At 57.7% G+C, this 20123-nt stretch overlaps 1 protein-coding gene across 1 annotated transcript; it reads right to left on the bottom strand.

Moving 5' to 3' along the window:
- Positions 1-1201: 1201 nt before the first annotated feature.
- Positions 1202-18239, bottom strand: SH3GLB2 (SH3 domain containing GRB2 like, endophilin B2). Its single transcript, XM_075560667.1, has 11 exons — positions 18082-18239; positions 13504-13645; positions 12719-12847; positions 8656-8789; positions 8337-8429; positions 6258-6320; positions 4670-4693; positions 4134-4223; positions 3595-3695; positions 2951-3191; positions 1202-2738 (listed from the first exon to the last, which is right to left on the bottom strand). Exons 1-11 carry the CDS (start codon positions 18142-18144, stop codon positions 2631-2633), a joined length of 1188 nt encoding a protein of 395 aa, XP_075416782.1. The 5' UTR covers positions 18145-18239; the 3' UTR covers positions 1202-2630.
- Between the last annotated feature and the right edge of the window lie 1884 nt (positions 18240-20123).

Here is a 20123-nt window from a genome sequence, read left to right as displayed (position 1 = left end):
TCCCCCTTTCTCCCCCCACCTTCCCTTTATCCTCCTGGTACCTCTATTCTCATTGTTGGCCCTGTGGGGTCTATCTATCCTAGATCCCCTGTGTTGCTCTTATCTGTAGCACTGTGCATGTTCTGATCCAATCCAATTTGTAAGGTAGAATTGCAGTCATGATAATGGGAGGAAGGAAGCATTAAGGAATCAGGAAAGTTGCGTGTTTCATTGGTGCTATACTGTACCGACTGGCTCATCTCTTCCTTGTGACCCTTTTGTGAGGGGATGTCCAATTTTCTATATATGGACTTTGTGTCTCCACCCCACCGCTCCCTGCGCCCACCCCTCCCCCAATTCACATTTTGTTCTGGGTCTTAGAAGCCTGATACCTGATCCCTTCGATACCTCGTGATCACACAGGCTGGTGTGCTTCTTCCATGTGGGCTTTGTTGCTTCTCGACTAGATGGCCGCTTGTTTACCTTCAAACCTTTAAGACCCCAGACACTATCTCTTTTGGATAGCAGCTGAGCACTTAACCATTGTGCCACCAGGGCTTGAGATGCTCTCTATCTTTTGAAAGCCGGGCACCATCAGCTTTCTCCACCACATTTGTTTATGCACCCACTCTGTCTTCAGCGAATATGCAGGGAAGGTGAGCGTCATAGAGTGCTGGATTGTTAGAACAAAGTGCTCTTGTGTTGAGGGAGCACTTAAGAGTGTCGAGGTCCAGTGTCCATCTGCAGCCTTAACTCTTAACACAAGTACATAGATCGATTCCCTCTTGTTATGTAGAAATATATTTACATGTGTACACGCCTGTATTTAGACCTCTGTAAATGTCCTTTGCCTCCTGCTTGTTTCCTTTATTTCCTTTTACTTTCCTCCTGTCCCACCATCATGTGCTGCCTTCATTTGGGTTTAGTAGGCATCCTATGCCCTTCTCTCCATTGATTTTAGTTCACTTGTTCCCTTGTCACTGAGTTGCTTTCCCCGTGCACCCCCCTCCCTTTCTCCCACCTACCCTTGTCCCATATCCCCCCAAACCATCAGTCCTATTCTTACTGCCCCCAAATTGTTTATCGTGCCTATCTTACCTAGATAGATATGCAGAGACATTAATAAGCGCAAAAACAGGCAAAGCCAAACAAAACAAAAGTCAAATCAACAAAACAATAACAAAAACAAAATAACACAAAGAAAACCACTGACAAAACTGGGAAAGGTTCAAGGTCTGTTTGTTGGCCTTTACAAGTGTTTTCCAGTCAAGTCTGATGGGGTGCCACACTCTGTCTCCAAAGTGTATTTTTGGTATTCCCTGGGGATTTCGTCACTTTGCTCCCCTTGCTGCTCTGTTGCCTGCACTTAGTATTTCACCCCAGTTTGATGGGGTCAGATTGGACACAATTTCTGCACTACCTCCAGTGTTGTCCCCCGTTGCGCTATGGGTCAGTGAGGGACAGACATCGTGTCTTGTGGTGGGGCTGGCCCTATGGTCCTCTGTGCATTGGCTGCTCTGAGCAGGAATATCGTCCTCGGAGTTTGGTGGGCCAGGATGTGTTCCCCTCATTCTCCATCCCTCTCCGTTTCAGCTGTGTGTTCTAATCAGATGTGCCTCTCTTCCCAAGCTGTAGCTTCAGTGCTGTCCTCTGAAGTGTATTCGTCTGGGGGTGGGGGGTGCCCACAGAGTTGGGATTGGGGCCGGCCCTCCTGTGAATTTTACAGTTTATGCCATAATCTCTGCACGTTTAGAGAGTTTCTTAAGGAGCCAAACTTTTCGTGTACTGTTTTCCTTACTGTCGGCAAAGCGCTCCAGGCCCTGTGAAAGGGGGCTGCTGCTCTCGGTCCCCCCCTTTTAAAGAGCTTTCCTTTTGCTCTGCCCTAGGGTTTCTGGGTGGGACCATCTGCAGGTGTCTGGCTCATTGCTCATCACTCCCACCCGAAGGTGCGGTGTGAAGCTGCCCCTCCCTCTGAACCTGACCGCATGCTGTCAGTGCTGTGCCCTCGCTGGAGCCCACGTGGTTTGCACACAAGGATAGTTTATTATAGTCACTGGCTAGAGAGCAAGCAGACAGCAGAAGTAAAAAGACCAGTTAAAAAGTGAGTTTGGAGTGGAGAGGACTGCAGCTACTACCCTGCTGAGCTGCCTGTCGCAGGAAAGGTAGCACCGGAAGCTGCTGCTCCGTGGCCAGCCCTGCCTCCACCAGGGCCCAGGACCAGTTCCTGCCCAAAGGCTTCCCCATTTCTGCTTTTGGCAACTAAGACAGGCGTCCTCTTCTTGCCAAGGGTGCACCCCAGCACTTCCTCAGGCTGCATGTGGCTGATGCCCACCAAGGGCCTGGGCTCTGAGGGCAGCTGCTACAGGCAGCATCCTCTCCTCAGCAGAGCAGGAAGGGCAGCGGTGCTTGGTGGGGATGAAGGCAGGCAGGGTGGAGAGGCTCCAGAGCCAACGGGCAGAAGCAGGGCTAGGTGGGCACAAGGGTCATCAGCCGTGTGCTCCCTCACAGCTGGATGGCCGGGGGCAAGGACAGGAGGGGCCAGTCTCCCCACCCTGAGCAGCTGGGTCACCAACAGACAAGTGGCAGGGCTACACCCAGACTCTCCTGCCCAGGCCAGAAGGGGCAGGGCCTGGGGTGGGGTGGGATGCTGCTTAGCTGAGCAGTTCCAAGTAGGTGACGGGAACCTTGCCCTTCTTGTTGCCTCGCTCACCAATGAGCCAGTCAGGGTCCATGCCAGGCAGGCTGTAGACAGTGATGAGCTGAGGGCAGGGAGGGGGACAGAGAGGGTCAGGCTCTGTCAAGGGCAAAGTTGGTATTCCACGAGACATGGGCATCTAGACTCCCAAGGGCAAGCGGTCACCTCTCCACCCCCTCCCAAGACCTGGTTGATAGGGTGCTGCTTTCCTCCACCCTCATGCTGGCTCTGCCCCCAGGCCCCCTTCCAGCCACTCCCTAGGGCGCCTGGGCCCACCTCATCAGCCAGCAGGGCTAGCTCACTGCTGTCAGCCGCCTCGTAGTCGTAGAGCACTCGGGCCTTCCGGGTTCCGCTGGCAGGTGGGGCCACCTCCTCCAGGCAGAGAGCAGCCTCCCCTGGAGGAGCCAGGCCAGCCACAGAGGGCACCACAGGCATCGTGGCCGCCGTGGTGGTGGGTGAGGTGCTGCTCAGGGGTGGGGAGGCGGGCTCTGTGGTGCCCACAAAGGTGCCTGGAAATCTAGGGAAGGTGGAGGAGAGTTTCAGCAGCTGGAAGCTGTGTGTCTCTGAGCCAGTCTGGGCGTCCCTCCTGCCCCATAGAATAGCAGCTGGCCTCTTCCACTGACCCAGAGGCACAAGCCCTGCCCCAGCCCAGGAGTCTATTGTCTACTTACATGGCTCCCTGAGAGCTGGCAGCATGGAGGGAGAAGCAAGTTGGGAAAGTGAGTTGTCCTGCCCCCTGGTCCCTGTCATCCTTCCCACCCTGCAATCTCCTCACAGAGTCCCCAAGCCCACCCACCCGCCGTCATAGAGGGAGAGGGAGAGACTTCACTGAGAGCTTTCTGAGCTCAGGGAAGAGGTGGTTCTAGGCTAGAGGATGACCAGAGACACTACCACCCCGCCCGCAACCACAGCACCCACACCTGCCCAGCTGTTTCTGCAAGTCCAGCATGTGGCGGTAGCACTGCCCATAGTAAGTTGTCTGAGACTCGACGAATTCATGGAGGCAGCGAAGGTGGTTCACCTGTGGAGGAGAGGCCAGGCGTGGCGTGTCTTCCTAACAAAAGCTCCATCCATCCGCCCAGCGGCCCAGGGCAGCATGGGACTGTCCACGGCCAAGTCTACAGAAGCAGGGGCTTCCATGGCCAATCTACAGAAGCAGTCTGCCATGTCTTTCCCCCTCGTTTTCTGAACTTGACATCCAATCCTGGGCCCAGCATTCCGATCTCTTCTCCCCAAGCTCCCTGGTCCCTTAGAGATGAGTTGCCTTACTCCCTGAACCCACAGGCATCTGGGTGATGCTGAGGGCAAGCATGCCTTCCCCTCATCTTCTCAGTCACCATGTTGTGGAGGGGCCCCAGGGAGGGGGGCCTGGGCTAGAAACTGCGGAATTCGTGTGTCCCGTGTTTATTCTCAAAAACAAAAATGATGTCCTTAAGGTGGGATTGAGGGCAAGACTCACATGAGTGCTACTGATCCCCTCCAGCAAGAGGCGGGTCACTTCTGCCTGCCGGTCAAACTCCGTCTGGGCCACTCGCAGCTCCTGCTCAGCCTGGGCAGGGAGTGATGAGAGTGAGACCTGCCCTCCTGCTGCCCTCCCGCCCTCCTCAGGGTCCTGTGAGCCCACTTGGCCCTCCAAGTGCAGGAAGCCACTGCCCTGAAGAACACGACTTTCCTCTGGAGGCCAAGGGCACGTGTCACCCAGCCCCTCAGTGCTGGGTCCCGACACCCCACTTGTTTGAGCTCCAGCTGGCAGGCAGCAGCTGTAGTGCCATGCCCTCCTGGGCTCTGTTCTGGGCGCCCTCACTGGCCCAGCCCCTGGGATGGGGAAGGCCCAGGCAACAGAGGCTTCCTGAGGGCTGCTGGGTGCTATCAAAGTGTCCAGAGGGAGAAATGGACCCAGAGAGGCTCACAACTAGTAACCAGTCCTAACTCCAACAGCAGGAGTGTGCCTGGACCCCGTCTCCACCCGCCCCCCAAGCACCCCGCACTACTCACCTTGTCCACCTCGTCACTCCAGAGCTGCGGAGACCACAACAGGACCAGTCAGCAGGGGAGGGGAGTGGAGGGCTGCTCCACCCCAGAGCCCCAGTCCTGGCCCAGCTCTCAGAGGCCTCACTCGCCCACCCCACTCCCTCCCCACCTATTCACTCAGTCTGGAGCTGCAGCTGAGATGAGGCCTGGTGTGAATGGGCTGACCACCACTGTCCAGCCAAACATGCCACATGCAGGGATGGGGACACAGCCAGCTGGGAAGTCCTGCTTGCCTTCTGCCCGAGTCTCATTGACAGTGTCAGCCCCCAGCTCGGCATGGGGTCTCAAGGGAGACCAAGTGCTCCCCCCACCTCACCCTGATGCCCTGACACTTGGCTAAAGCTGGTGGGCTGAGAGGCAGGACCACGTGACCCTGGGCCAGTCACTGAGCCTTTCTGTTCTGCAGCAGAGAAAGGCACCTGAGTCTCGCTGGGGTTCAGTGACAAAAGAAAACCAGAAGTCTCCACCATCGGGGTCTTTCCCCTCCCCCTCAGCCCGGCAAAGAGGGCGGGAGGAGGCATCTAAGGACTAAAGCAGCAGCAGCCCCACTCCCCCACACTGGGACTCAGGAGACCTGATTCTCCTGCCCCTTGGGGAAATCCGTCCTGAGGCAATAACTGGAAATACAGTCCCCACGGACAGAGGTCTGTCACCGCATGGTTTATCCAATCAAAACAAGGCTGGGACCTCCAATGGTACCCGTGAGGGGCAACTCCGGAGTGGGGGACACTGGCAACATGCGTGACATAAACAGGCCGAGTGTCCACTAGAGGACCCCGGGTGGGGGTGGTACCCGGAGAAAACGCTGGAAAGGCACAAGGGGTTACTACAGGCATGGTGGGAGAGATGTGATTAGACCATTTCCCAAGCTCGAAAGAGCAAGTACCAACCACCCGATGCTGTGCAGAATCGCAACAAGCCGCCCCCAGCCTTCCTGAGCAGCCCCTCCCAGCACTGCCCACTCACGCCGCCCATGCTCCAGCCTCAGTGCCAGCACAGGCTGTCTGCCCCTGCAGTTCCTTCCCTTGCCCTGCCCCTCCTCCCCAGGGCTACCACACCCAGCAGCTGGTCAACTGGTGGGCAACCTGGTCAGCTGATAAGGGTCCTCGCGCTGCTGGAAGGCAGGACCCAGACCTCTTCCGCTCTCTAGCCCCCATGCCCACCCAAGGCTGGCCTTCAGTAGGTGGTAAGTGGAGGTGGGTGGAGGGCGTAGTGCCCAGTGGGAGCTGGCCAGCGTGATAATGCGTGAGGCCTGGTAGACTGAGGCCCCTGGAGATGGGACAAGTCTCAGATTCATACTACTCAGTGCGGCTGGCTGAGCCTCCTCTTCAGCATTTTTCAGGGAGAAGCAGGTCCAGTGGCAGGGGTCCAGACACAGAGATGTAGACAGAGGTGGGGTTGGTGATTCCCCTCCAGCCTCAGGCCTTGCCTGTCCAGGTGTGTGGTGCCCCCATCTTGCCCTCCAGCCCCTGCGTCCTGTGCTGTCAGGCTAGGTGTGCAAGTGGGATGAGGGGGAGAGGAGGCTGGGGTGGAGTGGATGGGGGGCGCTTACCGCGGAGGCGCTGGCCGAGAGAATGTAATTACGAGGTCTAGTCTCCTGAAAGTCAGGCACCGTCTGGCAGGGAACAGAGTTCATAGGGGTGTCACACTGGGCTGGGGCCAGGGCCGAGGCCAGGGGCAGCCCCTGAGGCTCTCATAGGGAGCTGCCAGGAGCCCCCGACCCCAGTGACAGGAGGTTCCAGACACACAACATGGACACCCTTCTCCTAGCGACAATGGGAGACTCAGAGTGGAGGCAAAGACCAAGCGGGGGACATGGCTGGGATGTCCCCAAGAGCAAATGTGGTGGTGTCAGCTTACGGCTGCTGTCAGCACCTTTGCTTCTGGCTAAGGCCCAGGTAGGGTCTGGCCCCTGATCCAGGTCATGCTCCCCTCCTCCCCTGAGCAGAATCACTCACACATCCCAGTTAGAGCCAGAGCCCCCCAAACGAAGCCTGCCCCCACCAGTTTCTCCACCCCAGATTCCTCACACCACACACCACAACTCACTCCTCCATCAGGGACCAGCCCTGCCCACCCCCACCCCCAGTCAACAGATGGGTGATGGATGAATGGACAAGCTTTCAACATTTGCAAAAAGCTGACCCACAGGCTCCGATGCCTGGCACTCCTTCCAGACCTGAGGTTATGCATGGTGGAGGCTCTGGTGGGGATGCCAGCTGCTTGCAAAGAGCCTCAGGATGTGCCCTGGGCCAGCCACCGCCCCATGGGCCCAAGGGCAAGGTGGGCAGGTCAAGCAGCAGCAGCACAGCACATGGGACAGGTATACTCACATCTCCCTCACACTGAGCCAAGTTACCCAAAGCAGAACAGAAAAGAACAGAAACAAAGAGTTAGTGAGTCCACAGCGCAGGCAGGAGCAGGACACACCCCTCCCAGGCCCCAGTGGTAAGGGCCACAGGCAGACAGATGCACAGGACCCCACTTTCCAGAAAGCGTCCTGCTGTGTGTGCGTGGCAAGTGTGTCGAGGGGTGGGTGCAAGGAACACAACTGCATGGCGTGAGTCCTCGGGGGTACGGGCTGGTGTGGCCTTGCTCCCAGCTCTCTCTGTAGGGCTCCTGGCTGCACCAAAAAGGGTGAGACTGCCTGGGCAAGAGGGAGGGGTCTGTTTGTGCCAAGTTCCTGGGGGAGAGGAGAGCCAGCCCACGTGACTGCCCTCGGAGAGAATCTCCTGACCCAGTCACGTAGAAGAGGTCACCCCAAAAGCCATCGGGTCACCTACACAACTCCAGCCAGACTCCTCTGACCTGGTCTGAGCTGACTGACCCTGCCCATGGCTCTTGCCCGAGGCAGCCCAGGTCCACTGTGGCCCTGGGTCCCTCCAGGTTTGGCACGGGCCTCTCTTGGACAGCTCAGTCTGAGCGAGAACAGACTGCCTCAGCCGAGAGCTTGGGCAGACAGGGGGGTTTTCCCTGGCACACCCCGGACCTGGGAGTCACTGCAGGGTGTGAAGTGGTCAGCAGACCAACACCCCTGAGCAGCCTGGCACCCCAGCACCGCCCCCCGTAGGACCCAGCTTTGTGGTTCAATCATCCCTTGCTGTGGGTCCCACGGTCCTGCCAAGGGGAACGGGCCTCCAAGGAGTGAAGGCGGGGGAAACCCTCATGGGCCTCTTAAAAGAGACCCCTAGACGTGCCCTGAACAGGTGGGTGGCCTAGCTCCAAGGTCCTCTCTGCGCCAGAGCAGCAGGTGAGGGGTTAGTAAGGGGGAGCCATGCCCGGGCACAGCCGGGAACAGAGCGGAGCATCCAGGGAGGGCAGGGAAGATGCATGCGAGAGACTCCAACTGGCTGTCTGGGAAGGCTTAGGGGAGCCCTGGGCCCAGGTGGGGGTACTGCTGGTCCACCTACCCCGTTTGCGATTGCCCTGTGACCCAGAGCTTGGGGGCCACCAGGGTTCTCTTGGGGGTGAGAGGGCAGAGAGGCATGACCTAAAGAAGTCAGCCCCAGTCCAGCGCCCCCCAGCCAGGCCACTCAAGGCAGAGAGGGAGAAGAGGGGTCATGCCAGACATCAGGCCCCTTCACGCCCCTGTGGCTCCAGCAGAGTGGGGGGCTGCAAGGGGGACACCTACCGAGGCTTTGGCTTCTGCGGCCTTGGCCTTCTTCAGCCGGGCTTTGCAGGCATCCAGGTCCAGGCGCCGGTTCTGGAGGAGTCTCCTCTCTTTCTGCAGGGTGGGGACGGGCACAGTGAGCCCCTGGCAGCCCTGGGGAATGCGGCTGTGACAAGAAGCTATCCCCAAGGCCATCTTGTCACCACAGGAAAGTGAGGTCCAGGGCAGGGAGGCGACCCACTCCGGGTCACTCCGTCAGTTCTCCCAGCAAGGAGAGGCTCTCAGAGGAGAGGGCGGCCACGTCCCCAAGAAACCAACCGAGCAACCCCAGGCCTCTCACCGAAATTGTCTTCCAGTCTCCTTCCAGGAAGTTGCGCAGGGGAGTGAGGAAGTTGATGGAAGCCGTGTGGATAAAGTCCCGCTCAGCGCCTCCCAGGCGTTTCTCAGCTTCTGCCACTTTGATCAGCGTCTTCCCTGAGAGAGCAGGGCGAGCAGAGGCTCAGGCCCAGCCTGTGCTGGCCCCCAGGAAGCAGCGGGTCCGCTTAGCAAGACATGCCGAAGAGTCGCGGTCAAGGGTGCTAGGGCAGAACCGTTTGCTTGGCAAAAAGTGGAAGCCACCTACCCATCACCTGAGGCGTGTGTCCCACCCTCCAAACGAAACACTTGCTTCTGGAATGGTGGAAAGAGGAACTCAGTGAGTCGCCTCCCCCCAAAGCAGTAATAAAACCAGAGAAGACTGTCAACAAAGTCAGCCGCTCCACAGCTCTGAAAAGTGAGCAGAGTCAACCACGAACTAAGAAGTCTTACTTCGAGAAGAACACCTGGGCCTGGGTTTAAAAGAATAAAATGCCTAGGAGTAAGTTTCACCAAGGACATGAACAAGCTTTCCTGGGGAAACTGAGACACCACTAACAGAAATGAAAGACTGGAGGGAAAATATGTGTTCACGGATTGGCATTTCTAAGATGTTAGTTCTATTCAAAGTGATCTACAGAACAGCATAATTCCTATTGAAATGTCAAAGCAGTCTTATTGCAGAAATGGAAAAATCGATCCTCAAGTGCATATGGAATTACAAGTGACTCTGAAGAGCCCAAGCAATCTCGGGGTGGAGGTGGGGAGGGAAACAAAGGAGAAAACCTCCCACTTCTGGTTTCAAATGTACTATGAAGCGACAATAGTGAAAACAGTAGGGTATCGCGTGAGGATGCACAACTAGATCAATGCAGTCGAGACGAGCGTTCAGAAAGAAACCCATCAATCTAAGTCCAGTTTCTGTTTGCAAAGGAACCAAACTCATTCACTGGACAGGGGAGCAGAGTCTCTTCAGCAAAGCGGATGAGGAGCAATTGGATTTCCACCCGGGAGAGAGAAAAGCCGGGCCGTTTCTACCCGGGAGAGAGAAAAGCCGGGCCGTTACGTCCCATCACACACCAGCCTCACACATGGATACAGTTTCTAAGCGTGGCCGCCAAAAACCATGAAACTCATAGAAGGTAAAGGTTTCAGGGTGTTCTTTTAAGCAATGGGTTTCTGGTGATCACTCCGAAAAGACAGGGAAAAATGAAAGCTAAACGGGATCTCCGAGTCAAAATTTAAAACGTTTGTGCATCAAAGGATATTAAGAAAACGAGGGGCCGCCTGTGGGAGAACAGACTTGGAAACCCTATAGATCAGCTATGAGTTGAATATGCAGGCTATGCAAAGGACTCTTCGGAGCTCATGGGAGACAGAGGAGGCTTTCGATTCCTGTAAAAGCTGACGAAGTCTCAGAAACCCACAGATGACAGAATGTGACCCACTCGGGGCAGTCCGATCGGGTTCCACTTCACAGCGTGCACGGCTTGTTCCAAACAAAATGTGCTTAAGCCTGTCTCTGTGATCCGGGAGTGGCTACACACTCAGCAACGTGAGGGGCTTTCCAAAGTCTGTGGAGAAATCCCATCACCTTCCCCTTCCTCCTCTCCAGGACCGATCTGAAGCCCTTCCTACTCCCGTCCTCGTCTCAGTAGGGTGTTTTCAAAAAACAAGCTCCAATCAAACCGGTGGCTTCGCGAGAAATCTCCTGGGCCATTTAAATTTCAGGCGGAGAGGCCAGCTGGAAAGTTACGTCAACTGTTCTGGGGTTCCTAAGGAGTAATCTTGATGACCCCCGTAAAGGATGCACACAGATTACATGGGTGAGGGAATTCCACGGCAGTTGCACTGATATATTCCCCCATCATGCCAAGGCCCCTGCACATTCTTCAAGGCTAATAAGAGCTGCCCGCAGAGTTTTATCGGGACACCTGACCCTGTCCTCCTGTTACAACCTGACCGGCCCCCTCAGACTTCTTTTTTGTGGCCCCAAAGCAAAGAACATTTAAAAGGGACAGGCTGCCGTTTTGACGTGGTCTGACTCAGAGGGCGCAGGCTTCTTGGGGAAGGCTTAGAAAGATGGGAATGGTCTGCAGAAGGCTGCCCACATGTGCCTGCGTGGAAAGCTATGTCCAGAGACCAGAGCTTCACCTTTTGATAGTTTCATTTACATAAAGGCTGCCAAGATTTTGTCGCCATCCTCTCTGACTTGCCCTTGTACCTAAACAAAGAAGTATATTATCCAGTTATGAAGAGAAATGGAGTCCTGATAGACCTCACCACACAGATGATCCTTGAACACAGCAGGTTAAGGGAGTAAGTCAGACACGAGAGGACACCACTTACATAAGCTATCTAGAAGAGGTAACCACCCATCGCGACAAAAGGCGGCGTACGAGAGCATGGGGGAAGGGAAGATAAATCATCAGAACACGGTGAGGATGGTGAATGGGGTAACAAACCAGCATCAGCAAGGATAACGAAGATTTGACCAACACTGTCAGCCACCCAGACGAAACGGGCGTTTCTAGAACACAGTGCCCGACAACAGCAGGACATATTTCAAGCGCGCGTGGAAACTTCTCTCCCCGAGAGCCCTATAACGCAGGTCTCAATACAAGTAAAATGATGAAAGCAACACAAAGCATGTTCCCTGATGTACCACCTGCCGTCGGGTCAACTCCCAATTGCTAGTGACCCGGAAGGCCATGGGAGAGCTATCCCTTTGCGTTTCAGAGGCTACCAATCTGCGTGGGAACAGACAGCTCCATCTTTCTCGCGGAGAATGGCTGGTAGATGAGCAACCCAACTGTAATCCGCGCCAGAGAGCTTTGCTCTGAGCACGCCCCCCAAACACAAACTCATATCGGGTCCGTTCGACCCAGCGCGACCCTCTGGGACAGGGAAGGACTGCCCGCCACTCTCTAGGGAGTAGAAAGCCTCTGCTCTTCCCAAGTTGCTGACCTGGCAGTTACCAGTTCAACGTACTCCTTTCTCTGACAAGAGTGAAGAAACTTAGAAATCAGCAACAGGAGGAAACTTGGAAAATCCACAAATACCTAGAAATTCCCGAGGCGGGAATATAAAAGCCGGCAGCCACGTCGGGAAGCATTTTAACAGCTTCTTGAAACATGAAATGTAAGTTTAGCACATGATTCAGCAATTCTACTCCTAGGTGTTTACACAGGAGAGCTGAAAACATATGTGTACCCAGAGACGTCCAAGCAAATTGGTCACAGACGAACCACCCGGAGCTCCACCTACTGGCGGATGGGGAGACTACTTGCCGGTAATCAAGCGGAATAAAATCCTGAGATGCGCTAACGTGGCCCCGCCTCACAAGCTTTAGGTTCCATGTTGAAAGGAATCCGAAGCAAGGCTCTGAGGCATGTCTTCACTGAACTGCTCAGGAAGGGCAGACACGCAGGGCAGGAAACGAGTCAGTTCCTGGCCGCCTGGGGCTGGGCGGAAGGACCGCTGTCCACAGGAACAACACGGGGATCTTTTCGGGGTGATGGAGATGCTCTTTACACTGGATTTGTGGGACCGTCTGCCCGCTCTGTCTTGAAAGGTGTGTGAAAGCTACCTCAACACAGGAGATGTAATGGTTTGTACAGGATGCCTCAATAGAAACTGTCCCACTGGGGAGGGGAGGGGAGGGGAGATGGCGGTGCTTCTGGAAGCACCTGTAGAACAACGCCAAGTTTAAGACACCAGGTAGCAACCAGGATAGGAACTGTGGCACCATCTTCCTGAGACGTGCACCTGGTGGTGGCCGCACCGCCTGGTGAGGGCCATTCCCGTCCCTGATTCGGATGAGCGAACACGGCTAAGCTGGCCGATGCTTGGTTGCATATGGTACCACGATTAAGCCACACACCCACCACCACCACCCCCAGAACGGGGCAAGGGAAATAGCTGGTTTTTTTTACTATTCTCTTCTGCATCGATTGAGGTTATAAAAATGAGGATTAATTTGGGGAGCAATTGGGTGAATGAAGAGTCAGGGAGGGCACCACAGAGCAGCTGTGGGCCCCTCGGCTTACCGTAGGGTGTGGTGGGCCCCAGCTCACTGGCCGCCTCGCTCATGTACTGAGCCAGCAGCTCCCCATTGGTGACCCGCGAGGGGACCTTCCTGTCCAGCTTCTCATACAAGAACTCCTCCACTCTGGCACCTGCGGGCGACAGCAAGCTCACCACAGGGCGCTTGGGTCCAGGCCCACGAAGAGGGCCACGGGGACAGAAACAGGACCGAGCAGGCACCAGCCACAGAAGCGCCCAGCCTCGTGACTTCCGGCATATTCTCTTGCTTAAGTCCTCCTGCATCCTGCGAGACTGCTCACTCCACACAAGCTAAGGCTCTGAGATACCAAGGAGCCGCCCCCGTCACACAGCAGGAGGTGATGGGCCCGAACCGAAGCTGGCAGGCTGCCCTCCTGGTGACTGGGCTTCGTATCCACCTGCAACATCCCCGGCCCCGCCAGGCTTTCCACTCCCACATCAGATGTACAACCATCCAAGCATCGCAGCTCGGTGTCACCCTTGTCCTGGCGGTTTGGTCCCCTCGCTCTTTGCCTGGTGACTTGGCCAAGCCCTGTTCCATCTCGGCCTCACTGACTTCCCTAAAAGGACTAACCCCGGCCTCTCTTTTTCCGGCCTCCCCTCCCAGGTGTGGTGCAGTCTCTAGGCATTTCTCCCTGCAGAGGGCAGCCCTGCCATGCCACCGCCTGGAGCTTTCTTTAACTGCGCCATCCTGCCCGCTCAGCTCCCCTGGCCTCCTGCCTCTGCTCCCCACGCCCTGGGGTCCCCAGGGTCACCTGCGTCCACTCACTGGGGTTGGGCTGCAGCAGCACCTCTGTCTGCCTCAGGATCTTCTCTGTCCAGTTCTTGGTGCTGTCCGCCCGGGTCAGAAGGTTCTCAAAGTGGGCATCAAGCTCAGTCTTCTCCGCCTGGCCGAATTTCTCCTCTGTGAACTATGAGGGCACAGTCCGGGGGTAGGGAGGACTCAGAGAGGGGGCGACAGGTAGTGCTTTCCCCGGCACCCCTGCCCCAAGCCCAGCTGCCATCCAAGTCCCAAGGTCAAGAGACTCACCCTGCTCCTAATGTGCCCTGTGACCCCTGACTGAGCTTCCACTGGCCCCTGGACCAGAGTTTAGGAATCACAGCTGCTTTGGAAATTTTGATAAAACCGATAAACTAGTGCTTCTCCAAGCAGGTGATACCGCCCTCGGGGTGGGGTGGGGGGTTCCCCTTTATCCTGGATTAGGGGCTACAGTACAAAAGTTTTCACTGCTGGGAGATGGGGGATGCTGAGTAATTTTATTTTTTCCTAAAAAGGAAGCCAAATAAGTTTGGGGACTAATTCTCCAGGCCCTCTCCCCACAGAAATGCCCAGATGATCACAATCTAGTCCACAGTTCAGAGGGCAGAGAAACCCTGGGGCCCATCTCCTATGGGTTCCTCCAGCCTGACTGGAAAACTCGGCGGACAGGGTCCGTGGAGAGGGCGAGTTCTGGGCTCTTAGGCGGCACCCCAGAGAGCTGGGAGCTGCTGGGGAGAGCGTGGGAGGAACCCAGGCCCTGGGTCCAGACACCTAGCTTCAAACTGTGTGATCTTGGGCAAGCGGCCTTGCCTCTCTGAGCACTGGTTTCCTGAGCTGAAAACCACCACCACCAGTGGGCTAAGAAGGAAGAGCGCCAGATCTCCCTCCTTGGGCGGCCGCGAGGATGAAGTGAGGAAGAGGAGGGGTGGGTGTTAGGCCAGGGTCTGGCCTGGAGTCCAAGTTCAGTGGAGGGCTGGGTTAAGAGCCGAGGGCAGGGAAGTGTGGGGAGGAAGCCTGTCCAGATGACAGGGCTCATTGTCAGCTGACTGAAGCCAACGCCCGGGGACACCCAGCACCCAGGAAGCTTGGCAGCTTCCCACTCCAAGGGCAGGCAGGCACCAGGATGCCACCCAGGTTACCCCTGAGGGCTGGCAGATGCCAGGAGGGCCCCAGGAGAAAAATCAGAACGTCCTCTGTTTCCAAACAGATCCCAAGGCTTTCTCTAGCCAGGCCTCCCCCAAGGTCACACGAGAGCAGGCTTGTGAAACGGTCACTAACAACTGATCCTGCTGGGGCCTCTGGGGCCCGGCTGTACTCAGGACCGACACCAGCGCCCTCCCTGGCTCTTCCAAGATAGGCCTGGGTTGGTCTCCCATTTGACAGGTGAAGCCACTGAGGCCAGGCAAGGGGGTCAGAGTCGTCATGGCCTAGACTCCAGAGGCCCCTCCTGAGAGGCCAGCAATGAATAATCCAGAACGCATGGGGCGGCTCTCACTGACAGGGCAGGCCACTCAGCACCCATCAATTATGTAGCAGAGCTTTGGTTTCTCCCTGCAGGGCTGGCAGGCCAACCTGGCAGGGTCAGAGCCTGCAGCTCCCTACCTGGGGACCAGTGCTCCCAGTTTCCCCTGCACCACTTGTCGCCTCCACCTCCTCTTCTACCTCAGGTTCCCCAAGCTGGGGTCTCCCAGGAGAGGGGCTCCGTCCTGCCCACTGTCCTGCCCCCCACCCCACGCTTTTTTCCCCAGATAAGGAAACCGAGAGTTGGAGAGATGAAGTCAATGCTCTGGGCCCCAGTACCCCAGGAGAATGAGGACATCAGGAACTGTCTCCAAGTATTTGGAAGGTGCTTAAGTTAACTCCAAGGAGGAACCCTGGTGGCACAGTGGGTTAGGTGTTGGGCTGCTGACCAGGAGATTAGCAGTTCAAAACCACCAACTGCTCCTTGGAAGAAAGATGAGGCTCTCTAGTCCCATACAGAGCTGTCATCTCGGAAACCCACCCTGCAGGCAGGTCTAGCATGTCCTGTAGGGTCACTGTGTCAGACTGGACTCGGCAGAGTCTGGTTCTGGTTTTAGCTTGACAGACTCTTGCTGGTACCTTCACCGGGGAGCCCTGGTGAACGAAGGGCTTCGAATCCTGAAGTTGGTGGGTCACACTCACAAGTCACTTCCTGGGAGAAGGACGAGGCTGTCTCAGACACCCCACAGAGAGCTGCTGTGTGTTAGAACCGGCTTGATGGGGGTATCATCGCCCTCATCACTAAGTAATAGAGTACTTCCACCATATGCCTCCTTAGCACACTGGGGGACCCCCTCCCCAGTGATTCTTCACACTTCACATGTCCACGCCCAGTCCAACCGCAGCCCCTCCCCGCCTCCTCCACTCCCACCCTGCTCCTCACGGCCCACAGGGTAAAAGTCCCACCAGGCACCCGATCCCCACCAGCTCTGATGCTGCTGCCCCCGCTGGCTTGTATTATTTTGGTGCTTAGTACGGCTACCCGCACTGTGCACAATCACCCTACCACTGCTCCGGTTCTGGCCTCAGGGTCCCCGTGCCCGGAACACCGGGCCTGTGCCAAGCCCGCAAGACCCTCCCAGCTCTCAGGGCACAGGTCAAGGGGTGCATTCCAGTCACTCCCACCAAGGGGTCTCCCCAAGTCCTCACCCCGCAACCATGGCCTTGGACCTGCCGAGGTGGGGCTGGGACTGGGGTACTTTGAGCTGCCCCCAGTGTACCAAAGGTCCAACGTACCCTAGAGCCTGGCAAGAGGGCGCCGACCTAGAAGAGCTGATGGGAAGAGCCTTCCTCCTGTCCCTCTTGGCTGGGAGGGGCCAGTCAGCCTCTGACCCTACCCCCCTGGGCAGGCTAGCCTCAGGCAAGGCCCCCTGTGTGGCCTTTCCTATCCGAGTCACTTTTCAGCCCCCCACCCCCAGCTCTGACTGGCCATCCCTGGTCCCTCAGAGGCCTGTTCTTACAGCATCTAAGACGGCAGCAGCAGGGGGTGGGCGTGCAGAGTCAGAGAAAGCCGCTATTTATAAAGCTCCCAGCTCTCTCCTCCACCCTAGGAGACTGGGGCCTGGGTGCTGTTGGCTCCCACTCCAGCATGGGCCAGTAAAGCCACAGGGTCAGGTGCTGGGCCCCAGCAGCTGCAGGTAACCAGCAGATCAGGTTCTTCCCCAGATGTGGGAGATAGCCTGGTTGCCATGCCAACGCTAGGGTGGCTTTCCCACCTCCCAGAAGGACTAGGGCTGTCTGAGGGGCTCTGGAATCTCCTCCGCATCCCCACCAGGACTGCGGACAGGAGGACAAGAATCCTCTTGGGGACACCGAGAGCTTTCTAGTAAACAGCCTCCCAGGCGTCTGGGGAGGGTGGCTGGTGGGGACTCCTCCTCCTAGGCTGGAGGGCTGCCCTGGGAATGCCAACAACCAACATGGACAAGGGGGCAGGACCAGAACAGGACAAAGGGCCAGGCCCCCATGACTGCAGGGTGAGTGTCTACAGCCACCCACAGAGACACACACACTGTCACACTAACAGATGGGGAGACAGGCGGAGAGGGGAGGAGACTGGCCCAAGGGTCCTGATGCGTAGATGGCAGACACGAATTATGAGCTTGCTTCTGGTGACCGAGTATATGCATGGCCCCAAGGGATCCTCACACTCATCTTGGCGGGGGTGGGGGAGTGGTGCATTAGAAATCCCATTTTTCAGATGGAGAAACTGAGGCCCAAAGAGGTGACGCTACATCCCCAAGGTCACAGGCAGGAGCACCCACACCCATAGCTGATGACTCCAGGTCTTCATGGGGACATTAAGCTGCTTCAGTTTCTCCCAGCCCCCAATGGGCAGGCTGCCTTCACCCTGACATCTGCGGCCTGAGAAAGTTTTCCAGGGTGGGGCCACCCCCCCTGGCTAGGTCCCCGGGGGCCAGGAGGAAGCAGGCCTCCCAGTGAGCCGGGCCTCCTGGTTTCTGGCAGGCCTCTCCAAGTGTGCCAGACCGGCACCACGGCCCACTGCACAGGTGTGGGCACTGAGGCTGAGGGCGCCGGGGGCCGGGGGCCGGGGCGGGCGTCCTAAAGCCCTGGACGGGGTCCCAGCTCTCCATTTGGCCTGCCCAACGCCCGAGTTCCGGCCGGGCACCGGGTCAGAAAGGGAGGAGTCGCCTGCTGCCCTCTCCCCTCCTTAGCGGGGCTCCCACGGGGTCTGGGGCAAAAGCCAAGGCAGGGCGGTAACCCAAGGGGTGGGAACGGTGGACACGGGTCTCTTTTTCCCCAGGCAGCAGGGCGGAGCTGGGTCTAGCCCGGGCCCTGCGGGCGCGGCCCGCGCAACCCGCGGCCCCGGGCTCGCGCTCCCTCGAGACCGCTCGGAAGCAGCGGGGCTTCGGCGGCGGGGCGTCCCGCTGCGGGCAAGGTGGCAGCTGCATTGGAGCGGCTCCTCCGCGCCTCTCGCGGGCCCGCAGCAGGGCGCCCTCGGCGCGCGCCGTCCCCACCCCCCGCCCCACATCCGGGCCCCGAGTGGCCGGCCGGGGGCACCCAGGGCGCACGGCCCAGCTCGCGGCGCGGCGCGGCGCCAGGCCTCACCTGCACCGCCCGGGTGAAGAAGATGCCCGCGTCCGACGCCAGCTTCTTCATGTTGAAGTCCATGGCGCGCGCGCACGGCGGCCCGAGCGCAGCCTGGCAGCCCCGCGCCCCCCAACTGCGGCCGCCGCCCGGCCCGCACCCCGCCCACCTGCTGCCGGTGCGCCCTCCGCCCGCCCGCAGCCGCCGCCGCCGCCGAGCCAGCCGGAGCGCGCAGGGCGGGGCGGGCGCGGCGGCCCGGCGCCCGCAGGGCTCTCTGCTGCCCCTGGCGTCCACCCGCCCTGCTGCCCGCCCGCCGCACGGGCCCCTCCGCCTCCCTCTGTCCGCACCCACTCTCCTGGGGCGCCTGCCCGTCCTCTGCGCCTCCTCTTCCCGGGTCTCTTCAGCTGGCTCCTCTTCTGCCCTGACCTTGGCGAAACTGGGGGCCCACTGAGGGGCTCACCCGTCAAGGCCAGGAAGGGAGGAAGGTGTAGGACCAAGTGCCCCAGGAAAACAGGGGAAGAGGCTGTGGTTGAGAGGTCGAAGTTGGGGGTCTGCCCAGGAGGGGTCAGGTATAAACAGCCCTAGACGACCCAGGCAGTGCCCCCGAAGAGCTCCTTTCCTGAGGCTGCCAGCAGCCTGTTTACCTGTCTACACTTGGGCCTGCACGCGAACCCGTGGGTGCCTTGGTTGGGAATTAGTCTGTTAACCTCAAGGTGCAGTCGGGACCCCAAAGCAGAAAGATGCAGTTTTCCTGCTCCCTAGATCACTCTGGGGTACGGTCTCCGCTCGCCTCCAGGCGGGTTTTCAGCCTTTGTCCTGGCTGACTTTGGTCACCTTCCTAGACTTGGTCTGGGTTCCCAGCACCTGGCCCAGTCTATCTGTGCAGGGCGAGCCTCAAATCCCTCCGAGGTTGGTCCAGACCGCACTCTCACCCAAAGCATGCCAGGCTCTTTTTCAAAAGTGCCCAGGTGACTTAATGTGCACCCCAGGTTCAGGGGCCCTGGCGTACATTTGTTAGCGATAGGGAGTCCCTGTCCACTTTTAGGGCAGCCATGCAGCCGCAGTTTATCATCTCTGTGTTGTTTCCATGTCTTCTCTCTGGTTGTGTCTGTCTGTCTGTAGTGATTATTGATTTACCTCCCAGTACCTGTCTCTAAGAAGCCCTGGTGGCCGAGTGGGTTACCATGGGCAACAGTTTGGAACCACCGGCCACTCTGTGGGAGAAAGAGAAGGCATTCTACTCCCGTAAACGACTCTCATCTCAGAAACTCACAGGGGCAGTTCCACCCTGTCCTAGGGGGTGGTGCTGGGTCAGTCTGTCTGTCTGTACAGGAGCCTTGGTAGACACTGAGCGATGCGTTGGGCTGCTAACGGATAGGTCAGTGGTTCAAACCCACCAGTCGCTCCTTGGGCGAAAGATAAAGTTGTCTGGTCCTGTAAAGACTGACAAAGACACCCTCAGGAGCAGTTCCACCCTGTCCTACAGGGTCGCTTGGAGGGTTTGGTCTGATGTCTATAAGGAGCCCTGATAGACTTAGCCGCCCTAAAACACTTGGCGGCTAAGTGTAAGGTTAAAAGTTCAAGTGCACCAGCTGCTTCCTGGGGGCCATCTGTGGCTGTCTTTTTCTGGATTTCCAAGGATTTATCGCTTCGGAAGCCTATCGGGCAGTTCTATCCTGTCCTATAGGGTTGCTGTGAGTTGGAATTGACCCGGCGATTTGGTTTGGGGTTTGGATCTGTCTCCAGCTGACCATTATCCTTCACTCACCGACCATTCACCCGTATACTCTCTCAACACCACATCTCACTTTAATATGTCCGTTCCAGAACTCTCACTGAGCACCTACTATGTGCCAGGTATTTTGTTAGGTGCTGGGGATGTAGCCGTGAATAAAACAGGGTTCCTCGTGGACAGACAGACATAGAAGGCAGCAGGTGAGGAGTCCTGCCAAGGAAACGGGGAGAGAGCTCGAGATAGGGCAGACCAGAGGACGTCAAAAAGTTCGAGGATGCGAGGCCCGTGCACATGGCTGCTCCCGGAGCTGTGCACCTGGCGTCCTGGC

Source organism: Tenrec ecaudatus, chromosome 10 (assembly GCF_050624435.1).
Source record: "Tenrec ecaudatus isolate mTenEca1 chromosome 10, mTenEca1.hap1, whole genome shotgun sequence".
Taxonomy (NCBI): Eukaryota; Metazoa; Chordata; class Mammalia; order Afrosoricida; family Tenrecidae; genus Tenrec; species Tenrec ecaudatus.
This window is presented reverse-complemented; position numbering and strand designations above follow the sequence as displayed.

Bases quoted from the DNA above. Each gene is read 5' to 3' on its own strand.
- SH3GLB2 (XM_075560667.1), bottom strand. From the start codon at position 18,144: ATGGACTTCAACATGAAGAAGCTGGCGTCGGACGCGGGCATCTTCTTC. The intron at 13,646-18,081 runs GTGAGGCCTGGC...GTGCCCTCATAG, and splicing joins TCTTCACCCGGGCGGTGCAG to TTCACAGAGGAGAAATTCGG. The intron at 2,739-2,950 runs GTGGGCCCAGGC...CCCTGCCCTCAG, and splicing joins TAGCCCTGCTGGCTGATGAG to CTCATCACTGTCTACAGCCT.